Source organism: Gadus macrocephalus, chromosome 13 (genome assembly GCF_031168955.1).
Source record: "Gadus macrocephalus chromosome 13, ASM3116895v1".
Classification (NCBI taxonomy): Eukaryota; Metazoa; Chordata; class Actinopteri; order Gadiformes; family Gadidae; genus Gadus; species Gadus macrocephalus.
In genome coordinates, this window is record NC_082394.1 from 6,369,744 (window position 1) to 6,387,166 (window position 17,423).

At 45.5% G+C, this 17,423-nt stretch overlaps 2 protein-coding genes across 2 annotated transcripts in view; one reads left to right on the forward strand and one right to left on the reverse strand.

Moving 5' to 3' along the window:
- The window catches only part of LOC132470968 (sodium-dependent neutral amino acid transporter SLC6A17-like), a gene marked incomplete at its 5' end in the record, with an annotated part of 8,343 nt that extends 1,231 nt beyond the window's left edge, over nt 1-7,112 (forward strand). Inside the window, 6 exons of the mRNA XM_060069932.1 lie at nt 1-143; nt 570-762; nt 1,564-1,756; nt 2,200-2,359; nt 2,778-2,940; nt 3,802-7,112. The exon at nt 1-143 is cut by the window's left edge and continues 99 nt beyond it. Of these exons, the coding sequence (XP_059925915.1) occupies nt 1-143; nt 570-762; nt 1,564-1,756; nt 2,200-2,359; nt 2,778-2,940; nt 3,802-4,188 (1,239 nt within the window). The remainder of the gene's footprint in view (nt 144-569; nt 763-1,563; nt 1,757-2,199; nt 2,360-2,777; nt 2,941-3,801) is intronic.
- A 308-nt stretch (nt 7,113-7,420) lies between these two features.
- strip1 (striatin interacting protein 1) lies at nt 7,421-17,320 on the reverse strand. The gene is made up of 20 exons (XM_060069656.1): nt 17,161-17,320; nt 16,332-16,401; nt 16,155-16,229; nt 15,904-16,038; nt 15,062-15,182; nt 14,547-14,722; nt 14,318-14,445; nt 13,643-13,825; nt 12,740-12,960; nt 12,519-12,584; nt 12,352-12,415; nt 12,163-12,234; nt 11,752-11,826; nt 11,419-11,516; nt 11,023-11,149; nt 10,802-10,902; nt 10,637-10,703; nt 10,389-10,493; nt 9,532-9,736; nt 7,421-9,128 (listed from the first exon to the last, which is right to left on the reverse strand). The coding sequence occupies exons 1-20, from the start codon at nt 17,269-17,271 to the stop codon at nt 8,881-8,883; spliced, it is 2,448 nt and encodes an 815-aa protein (XP_059925639.1). The 5' UTR covers nt 17,272-17,320; the 3' UTR covers nt 7,421-8,880.
- Nucleotides 17,321-17,423: the final 103 nt, after the last annotated feature.

The following is a 17,423-nucleotide window of genomic DNA, read 5'->3' on the forward strand; positions in this document are numbered from 1 at the left end:
TACAACAAGATCGACAACAACTGCCACTTCGACGCCGTGCTCGTGTCCGTCATCAACTTCATGACGTCCATCCTGGCCACCCTGGTGGTGTTTGCCGTGCTGGGCTTCAAGGCCAACATCATGAATGAGAAGTGTGTCACGGAGTAAGTGGACACACACACACACACCAGGATTTATTTGTTTTCTAGGGACACAGGGGTTTCTAGCGCCAGAACGCAAGGGCAGAGTAGTCTCCTAGTTAGGGTGTTAGATCGAAGGATTCTGGGTTTGAATAACAGTCTGCACTCAACCTGTAGGGATCCTTGAGCAAGATGCCTTTCTCGAGGATGCAAGATGCCTTGCTCAAGGATGTCACGCCTTTCTATCTCCTACAAATTAGGTTAAACCTAAATGAGATCAATCTGCAATTCATGTTACACACAAGTCGATTTGGACAACATTACCTGAAAAAATTATTAAAATTGTTTGAGACTTTTTTGTTGCCAGAAACTCTTCTGACGGCTTGGTTTTTCCACGAGGTCACTTCAACCTTCTAATCGACATCCGCTTTTCCTCCGTCCGTCCGTCAGGAACTCTGAGAAGATCCTGGGCTACCTCAACGCCAACGTGCTCAGTCACGACCTCATCCCGCTGCACGTCAACTTCTCCCAGATGACCGTGGCGGACTACGCCGAGGTGTACGGCGTCATCAAGACCGTGAAGGAGGGGGGCTTCGCCGACCTAGGTCTGGATCAGTGTCTCCTGGAGGACGAGCTCAACAAGGTGAGACCCGCCCCCCTCCCCCTATCCCCCCCCCCCACCCGACCCCCCCCCCCCCCCCCCCCCCCCTCAGTCTCTCTTACCTTTGTTGAGAGATAATAACATTTAAATTTAGGGCATTTATTAACCTGCTGGTTAATAAATTTAGCAGACGCTTTTATCCAAAGCGAGTTACAATATGTACATTTGTCATAAAAAAGTGAAATAGTATATCGCTGTCGGTGCAGTAAGGATGTTCATAGAAGTTCAAAGCAGTAACAATCGCTAGGTTAACCCATGTCCCTTATGCAACAAGATAGCTAGGATAAGATGCTGCATAACTAAGTATTAGCTAAGAGACGGCCGATTAATAGTGTCTAGTTTCACCCTGTTGTGTTTCTAGTGCATAATTAAAGATGCTGTGGGTCAGATGTCTGTGTTGTTAAGAGAGAGAGAGCAGGAAGGTACGGCAGAGAGCAGAGAGCAGAATGACCTCAATGTTCCTTGTTTACCTGGTGGCCATCTTGATTCTAAATACTTTTGATACTCAAGCTATTTTTTTGAGTGATTTTCTTACAGGTGACTGAGTCACTCTCAACTAAGATATCTGAACTTTTACTCAAGTACAACCTTCTATTATTTAAAACACTATTGTTTCTAAACACTAGTTGGACGTTGAGAAGTTAAGGCTGAACACCAGCCCCGTCAAACAAACATTTAGCAAAACAAAGATTGGAACCAAGATGGCCGCCAGGTGAATAAACCTCCATGGGACTGAAAAGATTTGCATCTTTCTCTTGCTTTCTCACCCACTGCCCCCTACAGTCGGTGCAGGGAACAGGCCTGGCCTTCATCGCCTTCACCGAGGCCATGACCCATTTCCCAGGGTCCCCCTTCTGGTCGGTGATGTTCTTCTTCATGCTCATCAACCTGGGCCTGGGCAGCATGATCGGCACCATGACTGGCATCACCACGCCCGTACTGGACGCCTACAAGGTCAAGAAGGAGTACCTCACCGGTGAGCCTCCCCCCAGCTGCTGCTGCAACTGATGAGGATGATTGACTGCAATGATGATGATCACCATTAGCTGAATGAGGAATTTGAGGATGATGATGATGATGAGGATGATGATGATGATGATGATGATGATGACGATGGTCAGGATGATAATGGGGATGATGAAGTTGATGATGCTGTTGTTGATGAGAATGAGGAGGATGAGGATGATGATGATGATGATGATGATGATGATGATGGTGATGAGGATGATGATGAAGATGAAGAGGATGATGTTGAAGATGAGGATGAAGATGTTGACGAAGATTAGGATGATGATGATGGCGGTCCATTCTTTGCATTTCATAGTCTTCCATTAGAAGGTAGTCCTATCCACCGATTTAGGGTAAGGGTTACCTAACAGTTTTGTGTGATGGGAATGTGCTCCTCTCTCTCCCCCACAGTGGGCTGCTGCATCGTGGCCTTCTTCTGCGGCCTGCTGTTCGTCCAGCGCTCGGGGAACTACTTTGTCACAATGTTTGACGACTACTCAGCCGGCCTGCCCCTCACGGTGGTGGTCATCCTGGAGAACGTCTCTGTTGCCTGGATATACGGCACCAAGAGGTGGGAGCCACCACACTGGATAGATATATACGTGTGTGTGTGTGTGTGTGTGTGTGTGTGTGTGTGTGTGTGTGTGTGTGTGTGTGTGTGTGTGTGTGTGTGTGTGTGTGTGTGTGTGTGTGTGTGTGTGTGTGTGTGTGTGTGTGAGTGTATGTGTGTGCGGGTGAAGAGTATCGTGCGCTCATGCTAGAAGGTATATATTCTGTGGGGGATGAGTTTCTTTCTATTTATGTATTGTTGCATCATGCGTGTATCCTTCTGATTTTGCATGCATGATGGGTATGAAGTTGTCAAACTTGTGGGTATATTGTGTATTTTACACACTCACACACACAACACATTGTCCGGTGAATGAACATGTTGCGTGGAGTTGGAGGGCGAGTGGCGTTGTGTAAAGCTGTCCCCCTGTCCCCTCCAGGTTCATGCAGGACCTGGAGGACATGCTGGGCTTCCGGCCGTACTCCTTCTACTTCTACATGTGGAAGTACGTGTCTCCCCTGTGTCTCATCGTCCTCATCACAGCCACCGTCATCGAGATGGCCATCAGCCCGCCGGGCTACAACGCCTGGATCCAAGAGCTGGTCAGTACCCGTGTGTGTGTGTGTGTGTGTGTGTGTGTGTGTGTGTGTGTGTGTGTGTGTGTGTGTGTGTGTGTGTGTGTGTGTGTGTGTGTGTGTGTGTGTGTGTGTGTGTGTGTGTGCGATTGTTTGTGTGTGTGTGCGATTGTGTGTGTGTGTGTGTGTGTGTGTGTGTGTGTGTGTGTGTGTGTAGGCGCGTGTGTGTGTGGGGAGGGGTTTGTGTGTGTGTGTTATTGTGCGTGTGTGTGTGTGTGTGCATGTGTGTGTAATTGTGTTGTGTGTGTGTGTGTTTATTTCAATTTTGAGATTCACTCTGTGTAGGCGCGTGTGTGTATGGGGGGGGGGGGGGGGGGTTTGTGTGTGTGTGTGTCTGTGCGCATGTGTGTGTAATTGTGTTGTGTGTATTTTAGGGTACACACAACACAAGTCATGAATTAAATGACTTGGCATCCCCAGGGTATTGCTTTAATGTATACATTGAACAATGTCTACTAGATCCTGCTCTTCTTCTTGTGTTTAAGTCACATCACATGAAACACTAATCAAGTCACACACTCACTTGCATACCCTCCAAGTACTCTGTACTATGCATTTTTTTCCTTTATTTTCTATAACGTATCTTTTTTTATTTTATTACTTCATATTAATGTGTGTTTGCGTTAGCTTTCTGCTAAATCACACATTGCACTTTCTTTTTTAACTTTCCCTTTGTTTTCTTCTACTTCTTTTACTACATTTTATTTTATTTCATTTTAATGCATGGCTATGTTTTAATGTGAAGCACTTTGAGTCTGCCTCGTGTATGAAAAGCGCTCTATAAATAAAGCTGCCTTGCCTACAAACCCAACCCGTTCCCCCCCCCAGGCCCAGGAGCGCTTCGAGAGCTACCCCCCCTGGGCGCTGGGCATGTGCTACGCCCTGATCTTCGCGGCGCTGCTGCCCCTGCCCGTGGTCTTCATCGCCCGCCACTTCAACCTGATGTCGGACGGCTCCAACAAGCTCTCCGTCTCCTACCGCAAGACCATGATGAAGGAGATGTCCAGCCTGGAGACCCCCGACGAGAGCCACTTCATCCTCACCAAGCCGGGGGAGGCTCCGCCCCCGCTGCCCCCGCACCGGGCCCTCCTGGCCCCCGGGGGCAAGCCCCTGGACCCCAACTCGCTGTCCCCCAAGAGCTGCTACGGAACGGGCTACCAGAACGCCGCCATCAGCAGCCCCGGCACGCCCATCACCCCCGAGTCGGACTCCTGATCCGTCCCCGTGATGATGTCACTTCCTGTCGTGTAAAATACATACTCTTTGGTTGCTCTTCCCAGACCCCCCCCCCCGCCCCCCCATACCCTCACTTATCGATCACATAGTCTCCACTGGGGTTCTCCACAGGTTAGCGCAGAGACCCTTACCAACGCCTACACATGTGGGAATTACCTCACTTAATAACATAACGTTCACTGTAGCTGGAGGTGGGGCTTTCACTGTACAGCAGTATAACAGTAACCTAAGAGGGCCAAGCGAATAACATGAATGTCAGATGCGATGGGAATCAGATTTAGGGACATTTCGGACTACATGGAATGTTAGAAGTGACGTATTTGTCTTGTAGTGTAGTATTTAGTGGTAGTAGTGTTTGAGTTACAAAGTGTTACCAAGGTATATTAATAATACTTAATTGTTCCTTCCAGTATCGTCCATCCTGATAAGCACATGGGATTCCAGAGGAAGGGAACTTCTAACCAACAAGGTTATCATTGACTATTCATAGTATAGGAGCTATACAGAGTTCGGTGTGAGTCAACTAGTTGAGTTGAGGTTTAACCCTCAAAGGCCCTCAAAGTCATGTCAACGTATAACCATAGGTTCATTTGTGTTGACGTATTAGGCAGTGGTTCCAATGTCTGCAATAGCAATATTGTGCATATCTATTCCATGTTCAAACCTTGACGATGCACTGCACTAGGAGAAGCGTGTAATGGGTTACTATGTTGGGCTAATGGAGAGACATTGCGTCGTTGATCTTCTCTCTCTCTCTCCCTCTCTCCCTCTCTCTCTCTCACGATGCTGCTACAGTGTGTAGATATGAGGTCATACTTCATACGTAGCTTTTCCGGTCTGACCACCAGAGTCGACAAAAGTGTAAATAGTAATATGTGAAAATAACCCTTTGGTCTCACAGGTACATCAGAAAAACAAAACAATAGATGAGCTGCAAAAAACATAAATAATTTTCAAGATGTTCTGGTAGAAAACAAGTATTAATATTAATAATATCAAAATAAATTGTATGAATATACCATATTTTGTGCGAAAAAAATATTCACAAAGCTGTTGGGAAACATTTTTGGTCAGATAGCACAAATAATACACGGCACAACTATTGCTGACCACCAACTGAAGTGTTTCAGTTTGTTTTGCAACTATTGCCTGCAAAAGACATATTTGATTATTGTGGGCACACATTTATACCCCACAAAATATTATTAAAATGAAGCCCATACTACAACAAAGGGAGATGGTTGGGTTTATACAGAAAATTAGAGCACAAATTATGACGCACAAAAATTCTACGTGAACTCTGATTTAGCACAGACTACAACTCTTAAGTGATGTTAAGGCTAAAGAGGAAAAAACACAAAAACACAATGATCAAGCACATAGAAAAAAGTATTTCTGCACATGTTTTTGATGCCCCATGAAATGAAAAGGGATTTGCTGTTTACAAAAGGAACCCACAAAATCCTGTTTGCTGTGTTTCAAAACAATACAGTGATATTAAAAAAAATGGTGTTTCTAGGTTAAGATTTACCTTGTAGTCCCTGATACTGTCAAGGAGTAATGGGATAATCATTCTAAAACCTCACATTTTTTGTCACGTCTATGCTTGCAGAGGCCAAAATGTACAGATAATTTATTTTACTATCCTCTTTATGTTATCCCCAGTTGCTACTCTGCAGTGTATTTCTTGTTCAGAATGACGGGTTATTCAGAATATACCAGAGTTTCTTAAGAAGCCATTGTAACTTCTGGTTGAACTGCCATCCTCCCCAGGAGACAATCATCGTAGTCAAATAATAAGTAGGACGCCATTTTTGTATAAGTGTTACTCATCCGTGAATCATCTAAGCTTCCCTTGTGTTGAATACGTGAACATTATTTTTCTTATCGCAATATTCAAAAGCCATGGTGTTAGGGATTTAAAGACTATATTTATATTTAGATATATTTGCTGTCTATGTTGTGTGTATATTTTATTGATGAACAGAGTAATCAATTTAAAAGGTGACCAGATTCTATTTTCAATTAGTTTCATGTGCAATTGTGAATCTGATTTGAATGTGGTGGCTACATCAAGGTGATTGAAGATATGGGTCCAATCTTGTTGTAGAATAATCTCGCATTACATAGCCTTGTAATGTGAGAGTAGCAAGCATTCATTTATTTGTTTTGTTTCACTTGCTTCAGCTTCCTTGAACGTTTGTCCTGTTACGGTGAAATGCTCCAGTCTTCAGACACCTCTGCTATAGCCTCTGTCCTGAGATTTTAGTTAGTTAGTAGTCATGTTTATTACAAAGAAAATACAGATTCGCTTTGCTTATAAGTGCATCATGTAACCCCTTGTTGAAGATGTCAATTTGTGTATGTCGTCAAACTCAGCTGATCGATTTTCCCCAAGCAAAGTAACATTATATTAATGTCTTAAACATGACTAAACCCTTTTAAAAGGTAAATGTGAGCTAACATTGAATGTGAATACAATTGCACTTTTTCACCTGAAATCCCCAAAATATCGTTTTGATTTGTTCGTTTTTATGTATACATGGTCGTTAAGATACTCAAGCAGTCTTTGAAAAAGCAATATCCTACATGTACGTTTCAGGAGCTAACTGTACGCTAAACACACCTGAACAGACTGTACAACAATCACCCTCATAACTCTCGTAGCCAGACGAGGGTTGTAGCTCTTCTGTATTAGTGCCGGAGTCTGAATGTTTGGTGTGTGTGTGTGTGGGTGTGTGTGTACATTATCTGTGCATGAATGTGCCTATTAGTTTCTGAGATCCTTTATCCTATGGGGCGTGGGGTCTTACCAAACTGTGCTTTAAAGCACTGTCTGTAAGGGAGAGATTCCCCTCAAGGTGTCTCCAGCAGTTGAAAATAAAATGAGTTTTGTCAGTCGTCATGATTGTATTTGAATTAGACTCATGATAAGAGTAATAAATTAATATCACAAAACAAAAAGTTGTGAATCTTTTTAATTGAGAATTACTGGTCCCATGGTTTTTTGGACTAGGTCTACCAAAAGTAAGTACCAAAAGTACCATTTCACCTTTCTTACCGACAGATGTCAAAAGAAAAAACTGCATTTCCATGAGGTTAATTTACTCAAATATTATATTGATTTGTTTCAAACTTAATACACATATACAGTACAGAATACGTTTAGATATCTCCACTCCCCCGTGAATACAAATACTTCAAAGACAAATGATGAGTATTACTTTTATTACAGAATTCAAACCATACAAAGTAATGGGTGACAAAATATTAAGATCTAATCAATTCATTGAAATACGGTAGAATAAGCATCACCTTTTAAACATGGATAAAGTGCTAATCTGAGCACGATTACCCGATTAGGTTTAAGAACTACACCAAACCTAAAGGTTAAATGTAGACATTTCCCTGCCACATCACACACACACACACACACTTCACCTATATACACACACACCCACATACGTACTGTATACCACTAGGGAGCAACAGAAGACACATTCTAAGAGGAGCATATGTTTTGGGTTGAGAAATTGTACGCATGTCTGATAATGAATAGACGTGGACTAATAAATCAACAAATCTAGTATTCAACCCCCAACTGTTCAGTGTCCCCTTCCCATGGTCCCTACCCGCGATGATGACCACACAGGAGATCGCACGCAAATCATAACAGTACAGAAATGTCAACGCAGACGTCGCCCGATCAACAGGAGGTCAACTCTTTCATACAATTATTAAAAATAGAATAACAGGTCCACAAATATAAAGCATAAGAAGGTACCCAAGGAATATTATATTACAGTTATGGTTGATGCACGACATGCCGATTCGGGTCCCCGTGAACGTTAAGAACTTGTGTTTCAGTGTTAAAATATCACTATTGGCCCATCTTGAAGTACAGTAGAGTTCGGTAAATTAAAAATGTAGAAACACTATCAAATGAAGGACTCTTGACCATGCGTATGTCTTTTAAAGTTGATACATAAGAAAAAGGAGTATATTTCGGCAGTGCTTCAGTTGACAGAGAGAAGGCCTAACGTGGAATTCATTTGCTTTTTCCAAAGTGCCGATGAGTCTCTCATGCGTTACCATGTCAACTAAAGGGTTACCCATATTGGTAAAAACATGTGTAGTGTATGAACGGACTTGGTGCCAACAGGCAGGCTAGTGGCACTACGCAGGCTCTGGTAAGCAAGCTGAGGGCTGCCCCCCATGGTTTCTAACAAAGCTGGATTATGCATTTACAAGAGATAGTCGATAAAAATACAAACCGTTGGTTCCGTCACAAAAAATACAGAACGCAGATAAACACGCTAAAACGAACGAATGCGATGGGTCGGCTATTTTGATATGAAATATCATAAATAGCCTAAATCTATGGACTTGATTGATTACTTTTTACTTTGATCAAGAATCAAAGCATTTTGGTTTGTCAAACTGCAAATCCAGAAGTTGTTTGGGGGTCCTCAAATGACACCGGGGTGCCCATTAGACTTATAGACTAACCAAGTTTGTATTACTCCGTGTCAACAGACATACAGAACTCGGCCAAAATGAGTTGAGATTTAAAAGTAAAATTTACCTTCAGAGGTGAACTGAGGGAGGGGGGGATGTATGCTTAGAGCAGAAAGCAGGATACATGATTGATGTGCGGGTCTCTGCGCCTCCTCACTGCAGCAGCTCCTCCCAGGAGATGGGTTTGGAGAAGACCTCCCGCTCCAGCCACAGGTCATAGTTCATCTGGAAGTCCTCGGGCAGCTCCACCCGCTGGCCCAGCACGCTCTGCAGGCAGTTGTCCACGGGCAGGAAGTCCGGGTTGCTCTGGGCCTTGTCGTAGCGGCGGCTGTTGAAGCGCTCGATGTTGGCCCGCAGCGCGCACTCCTCCGCCTGGAAGTCCCACGGCCGGGCGTCCAGGTCTGGGACACACATTACACACACTTTGTTCAACCACAACCCACCCCACGCTACGTGTTGAATTAGTGGCAATAACCCCCTACCGGCCACATGGTTTAGAGTCACTTGCAGACTCTAATCTAGTTCTATGGATCAGGGATAGATTTTTCTACTCACAGATTGAACAGTGGATTTTATTAGTAGGCTACTAATAAAACACTGATTGATTGATCTGTGAGTCTTGATCTAACCCTAACCCATATTGACATTAATCACACTCAGAGTAGTGGGGGTAGAAGGTTTCTTTTTTCCAAGTCCAATACAGTCCAAAGGAAACCTTACAAATCGATACAAACACATTGAAGGATTAGATCTTCATGAAGACACTGAGGTTCAGCAGGTCTCAGGGTGCAGTCACCGTCTCACCGTTGCCGTAGGCCCAGTCGTCGTTGAGGCGGTGGCGGACCTTCTGGTAGATGGCCGACATGGTCTTCATGTTGCTCTTCCTCCACTGCCGGCCCAGGTACTTGGTCTGCACCTTGAGCAGCTTCAGGACGTACAGCTGCATCATGGCCTGCTTCACCTTCAGCGCCCTCTTCAGGATGGGGGCCGACTTGAACACCACCAGCATCTGGAACAGCACAGACACACGTTTCACAGAGAAGAGCAGGGCGTCCCGCATCACTGTATGGTTAAGGCGACCGCCTGTACAACAATAGGGCCCCGCCTTGACTATCAATGTATACAAATAAAAATAAAGTACAAAACTCTCGTAGGGAAAGAAAACATACTTCCACCAAGCACAAAAAATAAAAAGGTAAATAATGCATCGGTAATACTGTTCAAAACAATAGTCATGCCGTAAAGCTTTTTGAATGGAATTGAAACGGCGACATCAGGTGGTTGTATATATTACTGCAAACTGAAACCCCTCACCGAAGACCCCCTCAACCCAGCCCCCCCCCCCCCCCCCCCCGCTCCTTGACCACCTTGACTAAGACATTTTCCGGGGGAAACACTGGAGAGGGTGATACCAGGGTTTAAGGGCCGACTATGGTTCCACGTCAACGCAACGCAAGGACCACGCAGACGCTTCGACACAGTCGTGAACCCGTCTCGGTTCTGCGTCGGGTTACAATTCTTGGGAGGCGCACGCCAGGCCCTTGCGGTGGACGCAAGGAGGGTCCGCAAGGACGTCGTAAAGGGTCCGTAAACCCCGTTTGCGTTGCGTCGACGTGGAACCATAACCAGCCCTTTACTCCCGTCTGGCGCCGCCGCCTCACCATGGTGCGGGAGTGCTTCCACTTGGTCAGCTTGTTCAGGATCCTCAGCAGGTTGATGCAGGAGAACAGATTCCGCCAGCAGAATTGGTTGTTGTCTCCCGCTTCCTGTGGACGGCAGAACATAAATCATCGCTTAATAAATAACCAAAACGCAAGGAAAAACGCAGGAAACGGGAACCATCCAAACGACGCTGCTCTCGTTACCCTTAGCGACTCGTACCTACTGTGATGAAAAAAATGAAACGTACCAAACTCTCTGCGGTCAGCTCGGGAAGCTCATGCACCACGCAGTGCGGGAAGTCCAGTACGGAGATGCTGCAGAGGGAGAGAACGGGTCACGAGACGAGGTCAACAAGCTTCTCCAACATTTGGAGGATTCACAGAGGACGTCACAAACCACAGAGCAGCATTACCTATTCTTAGCCGTGATGTAGGACATGATGTTCTGGTTGAAGAACTTGAGGATGAGGGGGATGCAGTTGGCGAACACCAGGTGCTGAGCCATGTACTCAAACTGGGAAGAAGAAGGAGAAAAACAACCCAAGAGGGTTAAGACCAGAAGCATGGACCGGCCTACTAGTGGTGCTGAGAGTACCCTAACAGAGGCGTTGTGTCGGTGGGACCGGTGGGTCACCTGGTAGATGTGGTTGAGCTTGAAGTGTTTGAGGAGGAGCAGGAGCACGGCGGATATCGCCTTGACGATGATCTCCTTGTGGCGGTTGACGTCCACGCCCAGCTTCATGCTCTGGAGCACGGTGGTCCTGCACACACACACACACACACACACACGATTATTACCAATACAACCGATGGCCCTGTTTGTCCATGTACAGCCTGAGTCCGTCTATCTGACACATCTAACACAAAACAGAAAACAACAGCAATAAATGCCGGTTTATTGTCCCGCTTGACTTTGGCAGGCGAAACTGCCGCGTGTGTTTCATCGTGAGTTAAGGTCAGAACGGGCGGCTGGGTCTGTGGGGGAGCGGACAGCTGGGAGCGGACAGCGAGAAGGAGACGCATGACTCACGGCATCTCCTCTGGCAGCACGTCGGCCAGGATGTTGATGGAGTCCGTCTTGGCCTTGGAGGTGGGGGCGGCCGCCAAGAGGATCTTCAGCAGGGCGATCTGGAGTGAAGGGGGGGGGGGAGCACAAAGCCATGGAGCCGTCAGCACAGAGCCGGGCCTGTCCTCTCGGCTGGGTCTCTAACACACACACAGTCACTTATATGTAGAGCAGAAGGGCAGAATACCCTGGGGTAGTGAGGTGAATAGACGGGGACTGGAGTAGTTACCATAAACTGAGGCTAAATGGGTACAATACCCTGGTATAGAGGTTAACCCCAGGGACTGGAGTAGTTACCATATACTGAGGCAGGCTGGGCAGGATACCCTGGTATAACAGCTCGATGGCACTCATCTCCACATCCTCTTCCCCCTGTGAACAGAGAAAATAACGTCATATTTACGCTATAGAATATGAAGGATATTTAGTAGTGGAAGTGAAAGTGGTAGTTTTGGTATTAATAGCGGCAGTGGTTGTGGTAGGGGTAGCAGCTATGGTAGTGGTAGTTGTGGTAGTGATCATGGTAGTCGTGTTAGTGATCGTGGTAGTCGTGGTAGTGTCTGTTGTACTGGTAGTGGTCGGGCAGTGATGGTGATAGTGGTAGAAGTGGTGGTGAATCCTGATAGGGGTATTGATGGTTGTAGTAGTGGTAGTGAAAGTGAAAGTGGTAAAAGAGGTGGCTTAGGCAGTGTGCTTGTTGCAACTTACCCCTGACAGTGGAGTTTTCTGGAACTCTTCCTCCTTTAAAATTTGAATCTCTGCTATCGAGACATATTTGTGCTATTAAAAAAAAAAAAAAAGGAACAAAATTAAAGATTAAATGGCAGAAGAGACAAAGATACCTTAAACAATACAGAAGTATCTCTTTGAGTAATAGCCATCTGTACAGCACAATACCTGCTTCAGTGTCCTAATGCTCTCGTGGATCGGTCTGGGTAGGCCAACAACGGTATTTGTGTCGCTGTAGAATAATGTATAATTAAAAAACCAAATCATCTGCAGAGGAGTAGGCAAATTAACCCCACAAAATGCATCTTGATTTTCTCATAAAAACTGAGACTTACTTCCCAAGAGTGTATCCAATGAATTTACTTCTACTTGACTCGAGGAAATTTTCAATGTCCTTCTCCCTGTGAAGACAACAAAATGACCATATCATAATCATAATCATAATCTTAATGGAGACAATTAAAGTAAAGGCCATAAAGCGACCTCGACATTTTGAGTTGATCCTCCTTAAACTGAGTGACACATGGTGCATCCATCTCCATCAAGAGCCACACACCTGACTTTGGGGGCCCAGGGCAGGCCCTTGGGGAAGGACACCCTCTCGGAGGGCGGGTGGGGTATGGGCGGGGGCATGACGTCGTCCCGCTCTATGGGGAAGGGCTCCGTCTCGAGGGCGTTGTCGTTGTCGTCGTGGTCGTCCTCCTCGTCGCGGGCGTCGTCCGCCTTGTACGGGTCCTTCTCGTTGAAGGCGTCCAGGTTGTCCTGTTTGGTCAGCGACTGGGAACACACAGGGTTACTATTCACCCCTCCACGTTGGACGACCGTTTGCGTTCATCGACAACTGTCCCTCCTTCCCTCTGTTTAAAGCTCATCTCAAGACCAATCTGTTTCAAGAACACTTCTCCCCTTCCACCTCCGCCTAGACCCTCTGTATTTATTTTTATTTTATTTTATTTGTTTTGTGCCGTCTTGTTCCGTGTGTGTTCAAGACACTGTAAAGCGACCTTGAGTGTGAGAAAGGCGCTATGTCAAATAGACTTATTAAACGTATTATTAACATGACACAGGAAGTCCCAAGAACTGATGCCCGGAGATGTAAATAATACCCGTATAGTATACCAGCAAAAAATCTATATTTCATATAAATTGATTTAATCTATTTAATTGTAAACTTAATATGAACAGTCAACATTTGCTGGCTGATTTCAGGTTTCAACCTGAATTGGACATGGTATATTTGTATTTCTTAGGTTGTATCTTTTATCTTTTATGCATGTATATATATTTATATTATATATATATAATATTATATTTTGTTCTTAATATTTGTGTATGTATATCTGGAGTTCGTGACAAAAATAATTTCCCCCTGGGATTATTAAAGTATTTATCTATCTATCTATCTATCTATCTATCTATCATGTGACAACTCCGAGTTGACCCGTGGCGGCCATCTTACCTTGTGTTCGCGGCGGGCGCGCTTCTGCTGCTGCTCGATGAGGTCGGAGGCGGAGGCGGGCGGGGAGGCCGCCCTCATGCTCCTGATGACCCGGATACTGTCCTCGGGGAGGGGGGGCAGCCTCAGCTCCTCCCGCTTCCCCACCTTGATGTTCTGCAGCTGCTCGAAGCCGCCCAGGGTGAACTACACAGCCGGGGGACAGAGGGACGGTCCACGAGTCAACGTTGGATTCAAGATTCAAGATGGTCTATTTGTCCTATGAACAACAATTACAGCAGCAGTCGCTGGCGTTGGAATAGTAATGTATATGAGAAACACAAACTGGACATATAAATATAATAATAATAGCTGTAAGCGAAATAAAATACTGGACTATATTATTATATACTACTGGACGATTATATTTGACGTTACTACCGGTGCGAACTAAATTGCAAATGAACCAAGTGTTACTTCCGATAGTAATATCTAACAGCGTAGAGATATACAGCTCAACAACAAATAGGGAGAGGCTAGCTGTCTTAGTAGTTATTGTGTAGGAAACGGGGATTGAACCCAGAATATATCCCGGCGGGGAGTCAAACACCTGAACCACTAACACCTGAACCATTCCACTGCACTGCCCGCGTCCCTCCCTATACTCTACCCCTGATCTGCTGTGTAGATGTTCCTCACCAGTATACTCTTCCACAGCAGCAACAGGACCTTCTTCATAGGGAAGTGCGGGGCATGCCCGGTGCTGAACTTGGTCACCATCCCGAAGAGCATGACCGAGATGGGCTCGTTGTTGTACAGGGGAGAGCCTACAGGAAACGAGGGGCGGTCCCGCAAACAATGTTTAAAAGTCCACTTGAAGACCTTCAGTGCAAAAGGTAATCAGGGCACACACACGCTGGCGGCATACCTAGTTCTGCCTGGAAGGTGTCTCTGATGGCCCTCCACTCCGGCCTGTCCGCAGAGTCTTCCTGCTGCACGGTCTCCACGATCAGGTACATGATGTTGAGCAGCACCCGGAGGTCTGTGCTGTCCGCCAGGGAGATGGCCGGCTTCCTCACCGCGCTGCTACAGGCCGCGCTGTTACTGTGACCACGAGACACACCGGACACACTCAAGCCATGAACTTGTTGTGTAACGTGTTGAGACTGACTCACTGACTCTTTAGCAGTAGAGAATGGAATGAGATAACTTTATTGGTATTTATTTATTACCCAAATTCTCCTTCAGATGATCTTTTATTTTAGGCAAGAGGCCTCGTAAACTGGGCCTAACTAATGCAGAGAATCTGCTAATGGGAGGGCTTTCATTTGTGGTTTTGGAATTAAATAAATGGTGGCAAGCATCCATAACACAAATAACGGATGAGATGTGTAACTTTTGTAACAGGAATGCACATTGATGAGTGACATGCAGAACACGTACTCGATCTCCATGTTGAGCAGTTCCACCAGAGCTGAGAAGGTCCCCACCTCCAGCAGCAGGAAGATGTTGTACCTCACCCAGTGCTGCACCTCAGCCTCACAGCTGCACTCTGCAAATGTACCTACACACACCCGGACAGACAGACAGACAGACAGACGGAGATACAAACAAACAGACAGACGGACAGACGGACAGACGGACAGAGACACAACTAAATCCAATGTTTAATCAATAAGCCTCCACACATGGTACTTTCACTTGAAAGCCATTTTGGCTCTGGATGTGAGTGAGGGATTAAATGCAAGTGGGGACTGAGAGGGGGTGGGGATGTTTGTTGATCTCTCAGAAGTGCTTTTAGAATAGTGTCTAGCGTGTTGTCACTAGTATTATGACTATTACTTTCTAGATTTGTATTGCCTTTTACAGGCCGACGTTGCCAGACCTAATCGTCTGGAAGTCTGGAATCTGGAACCTCTTAATTAATATCTGATTGTCAACAGGTAGCCGACCAAATTGCCTCTGGATGCTATTAGACAGACCAAAAAAAAAAAAATCGGAGCAACAAAACGTGTGACAACTCAGCCGCCGCCATCTCGGTTGTTGATGAAAATTGAAAATTTGAAAATGCCTCCACGGCGCTCTCTTATTACTCTGCCCAGGTATAACGGAAAACTGTTTGAACGGAGGTGAGGGGGGGGGGGGGGGGGCAGACGCACATAATGCCAGCGCAGATGAAACACTATTTTTTTGATGCCTTCGTGAACAGGACACTGAAAAAACGGACCGGACAGTGGGTTCTGTTTTTTGTCGCTTGAGATGGATTGAGGATGAGAGGGACTCACCCTGGGCCATGTAGAGGATGGCCCGAGCCACGTTGAGCCTCTTCTCTCTCCGGATGACCTCCAGGCCGTCCAGCAGCTGCATGGCGTGCGCTCTGTGCTGCGCAGCGTCCAACTCCGTCCACTTTTTCTCGGGCACTACACACGGCGGCGAGGAAGAGGTTTAGAAACATCCCTGAACCCTGTTGTTAGGTGTAATGTACCCAATATGCCACTTTATCATGCAGGCAAATTGGATGTGTCGGAGGACCTACCATGACTTCTGAAGTCTTCTTCAAAGCACTTCCTGTTGATCGTAAACTCTGGTCCCTCTGTATAGCTGTATAGCTCTGGAATGAAACGTACCAACAATTTAAAACTGGACAAAAATGTATACAATTCACAGGCAGTAGGAACTGAACCAGATTAGCAACATAATCCACTGTACATACCGGACAGCTCTGCAGTCCATTTGTCAGTGTCTGCATAGTCAAACTCAAGGTCCGGAGATTCTGACATCCCCTGAGAACAAAATATTCAATAGTTGAAACCATAATCCAATTAAACACCAAAGAAAAACCGTATCTCCTGACAGCGTTGCATGCAAAATGTCTTGGTCTTTCTACCTTTGAGATGACGGCAGTGAACGCATCTAATGTTCATCAACATTTTGTGCTTTTTCAACGTGCAACACAGCGATATTTTATCATATCTGATGATGAAACAGTTAAGTTGAAGGGGACTAATCTTCTCACATCTGTCAGTGGATTTGGTTGACGAAGGACCAAAGGGATTGTGTTTGCTTGGGCACAAAACATTAGAGAATACTACGTACAAAGAAGTCAAACAAGCTAAATCTGGGGTACACTTGGGGATCAAAGGAGATACTTATGCAAAACATCTGTATTTGTTTTGCAATGCGACGTCTGACTCGGTTGTGAGAGACCAAGGTTTAGTTTTCAACAGGTTTCTCTGACACGGACACTGTAAACTACTGAGTGATCATCTGGCACACCAGCATAGCTTTTGCTAACGAGGGCTAACGTCAACCATCATGGTTTTAGCAATCTTCCTCTAGATTGTCACTTAAATATGGGAATTTGTTGGTACTTTGGGTTGCATGTGTGTTTTTTCGCAGATTAACAAAAATAGGGTGTTAAATCAGGAAGCTAGCTTAGTTGTTGAGAGCAAAACAGTGTCGCAAAACAATGTGCATTAGAAAGAACTAAGAAGAATGTCGTTTAGGGAATCCTGAGGTAGGTTAACGGGTCCACGACTTACCTCGGAATCTTTCCTTTGATTCCGGATGAATTCGCCTCTACTTTTGTTGGGCAGCATAGCTCTCTGTTTGTTATTGATTGCTAATCCACCACCGTTTCCCCCGACGTCCATCTTTTTCCAACGTCTGTAAGCAACCTCTCGCGAGACCACAGCCGCGAGATCATCCCGCTGCACTAGCAGAACGAGACTACAACCATCACACCGACAGCACTGACAGTTCTTTTTTTTTATTTTTATTTTTTTTTATCAAAGCTGACATTTGA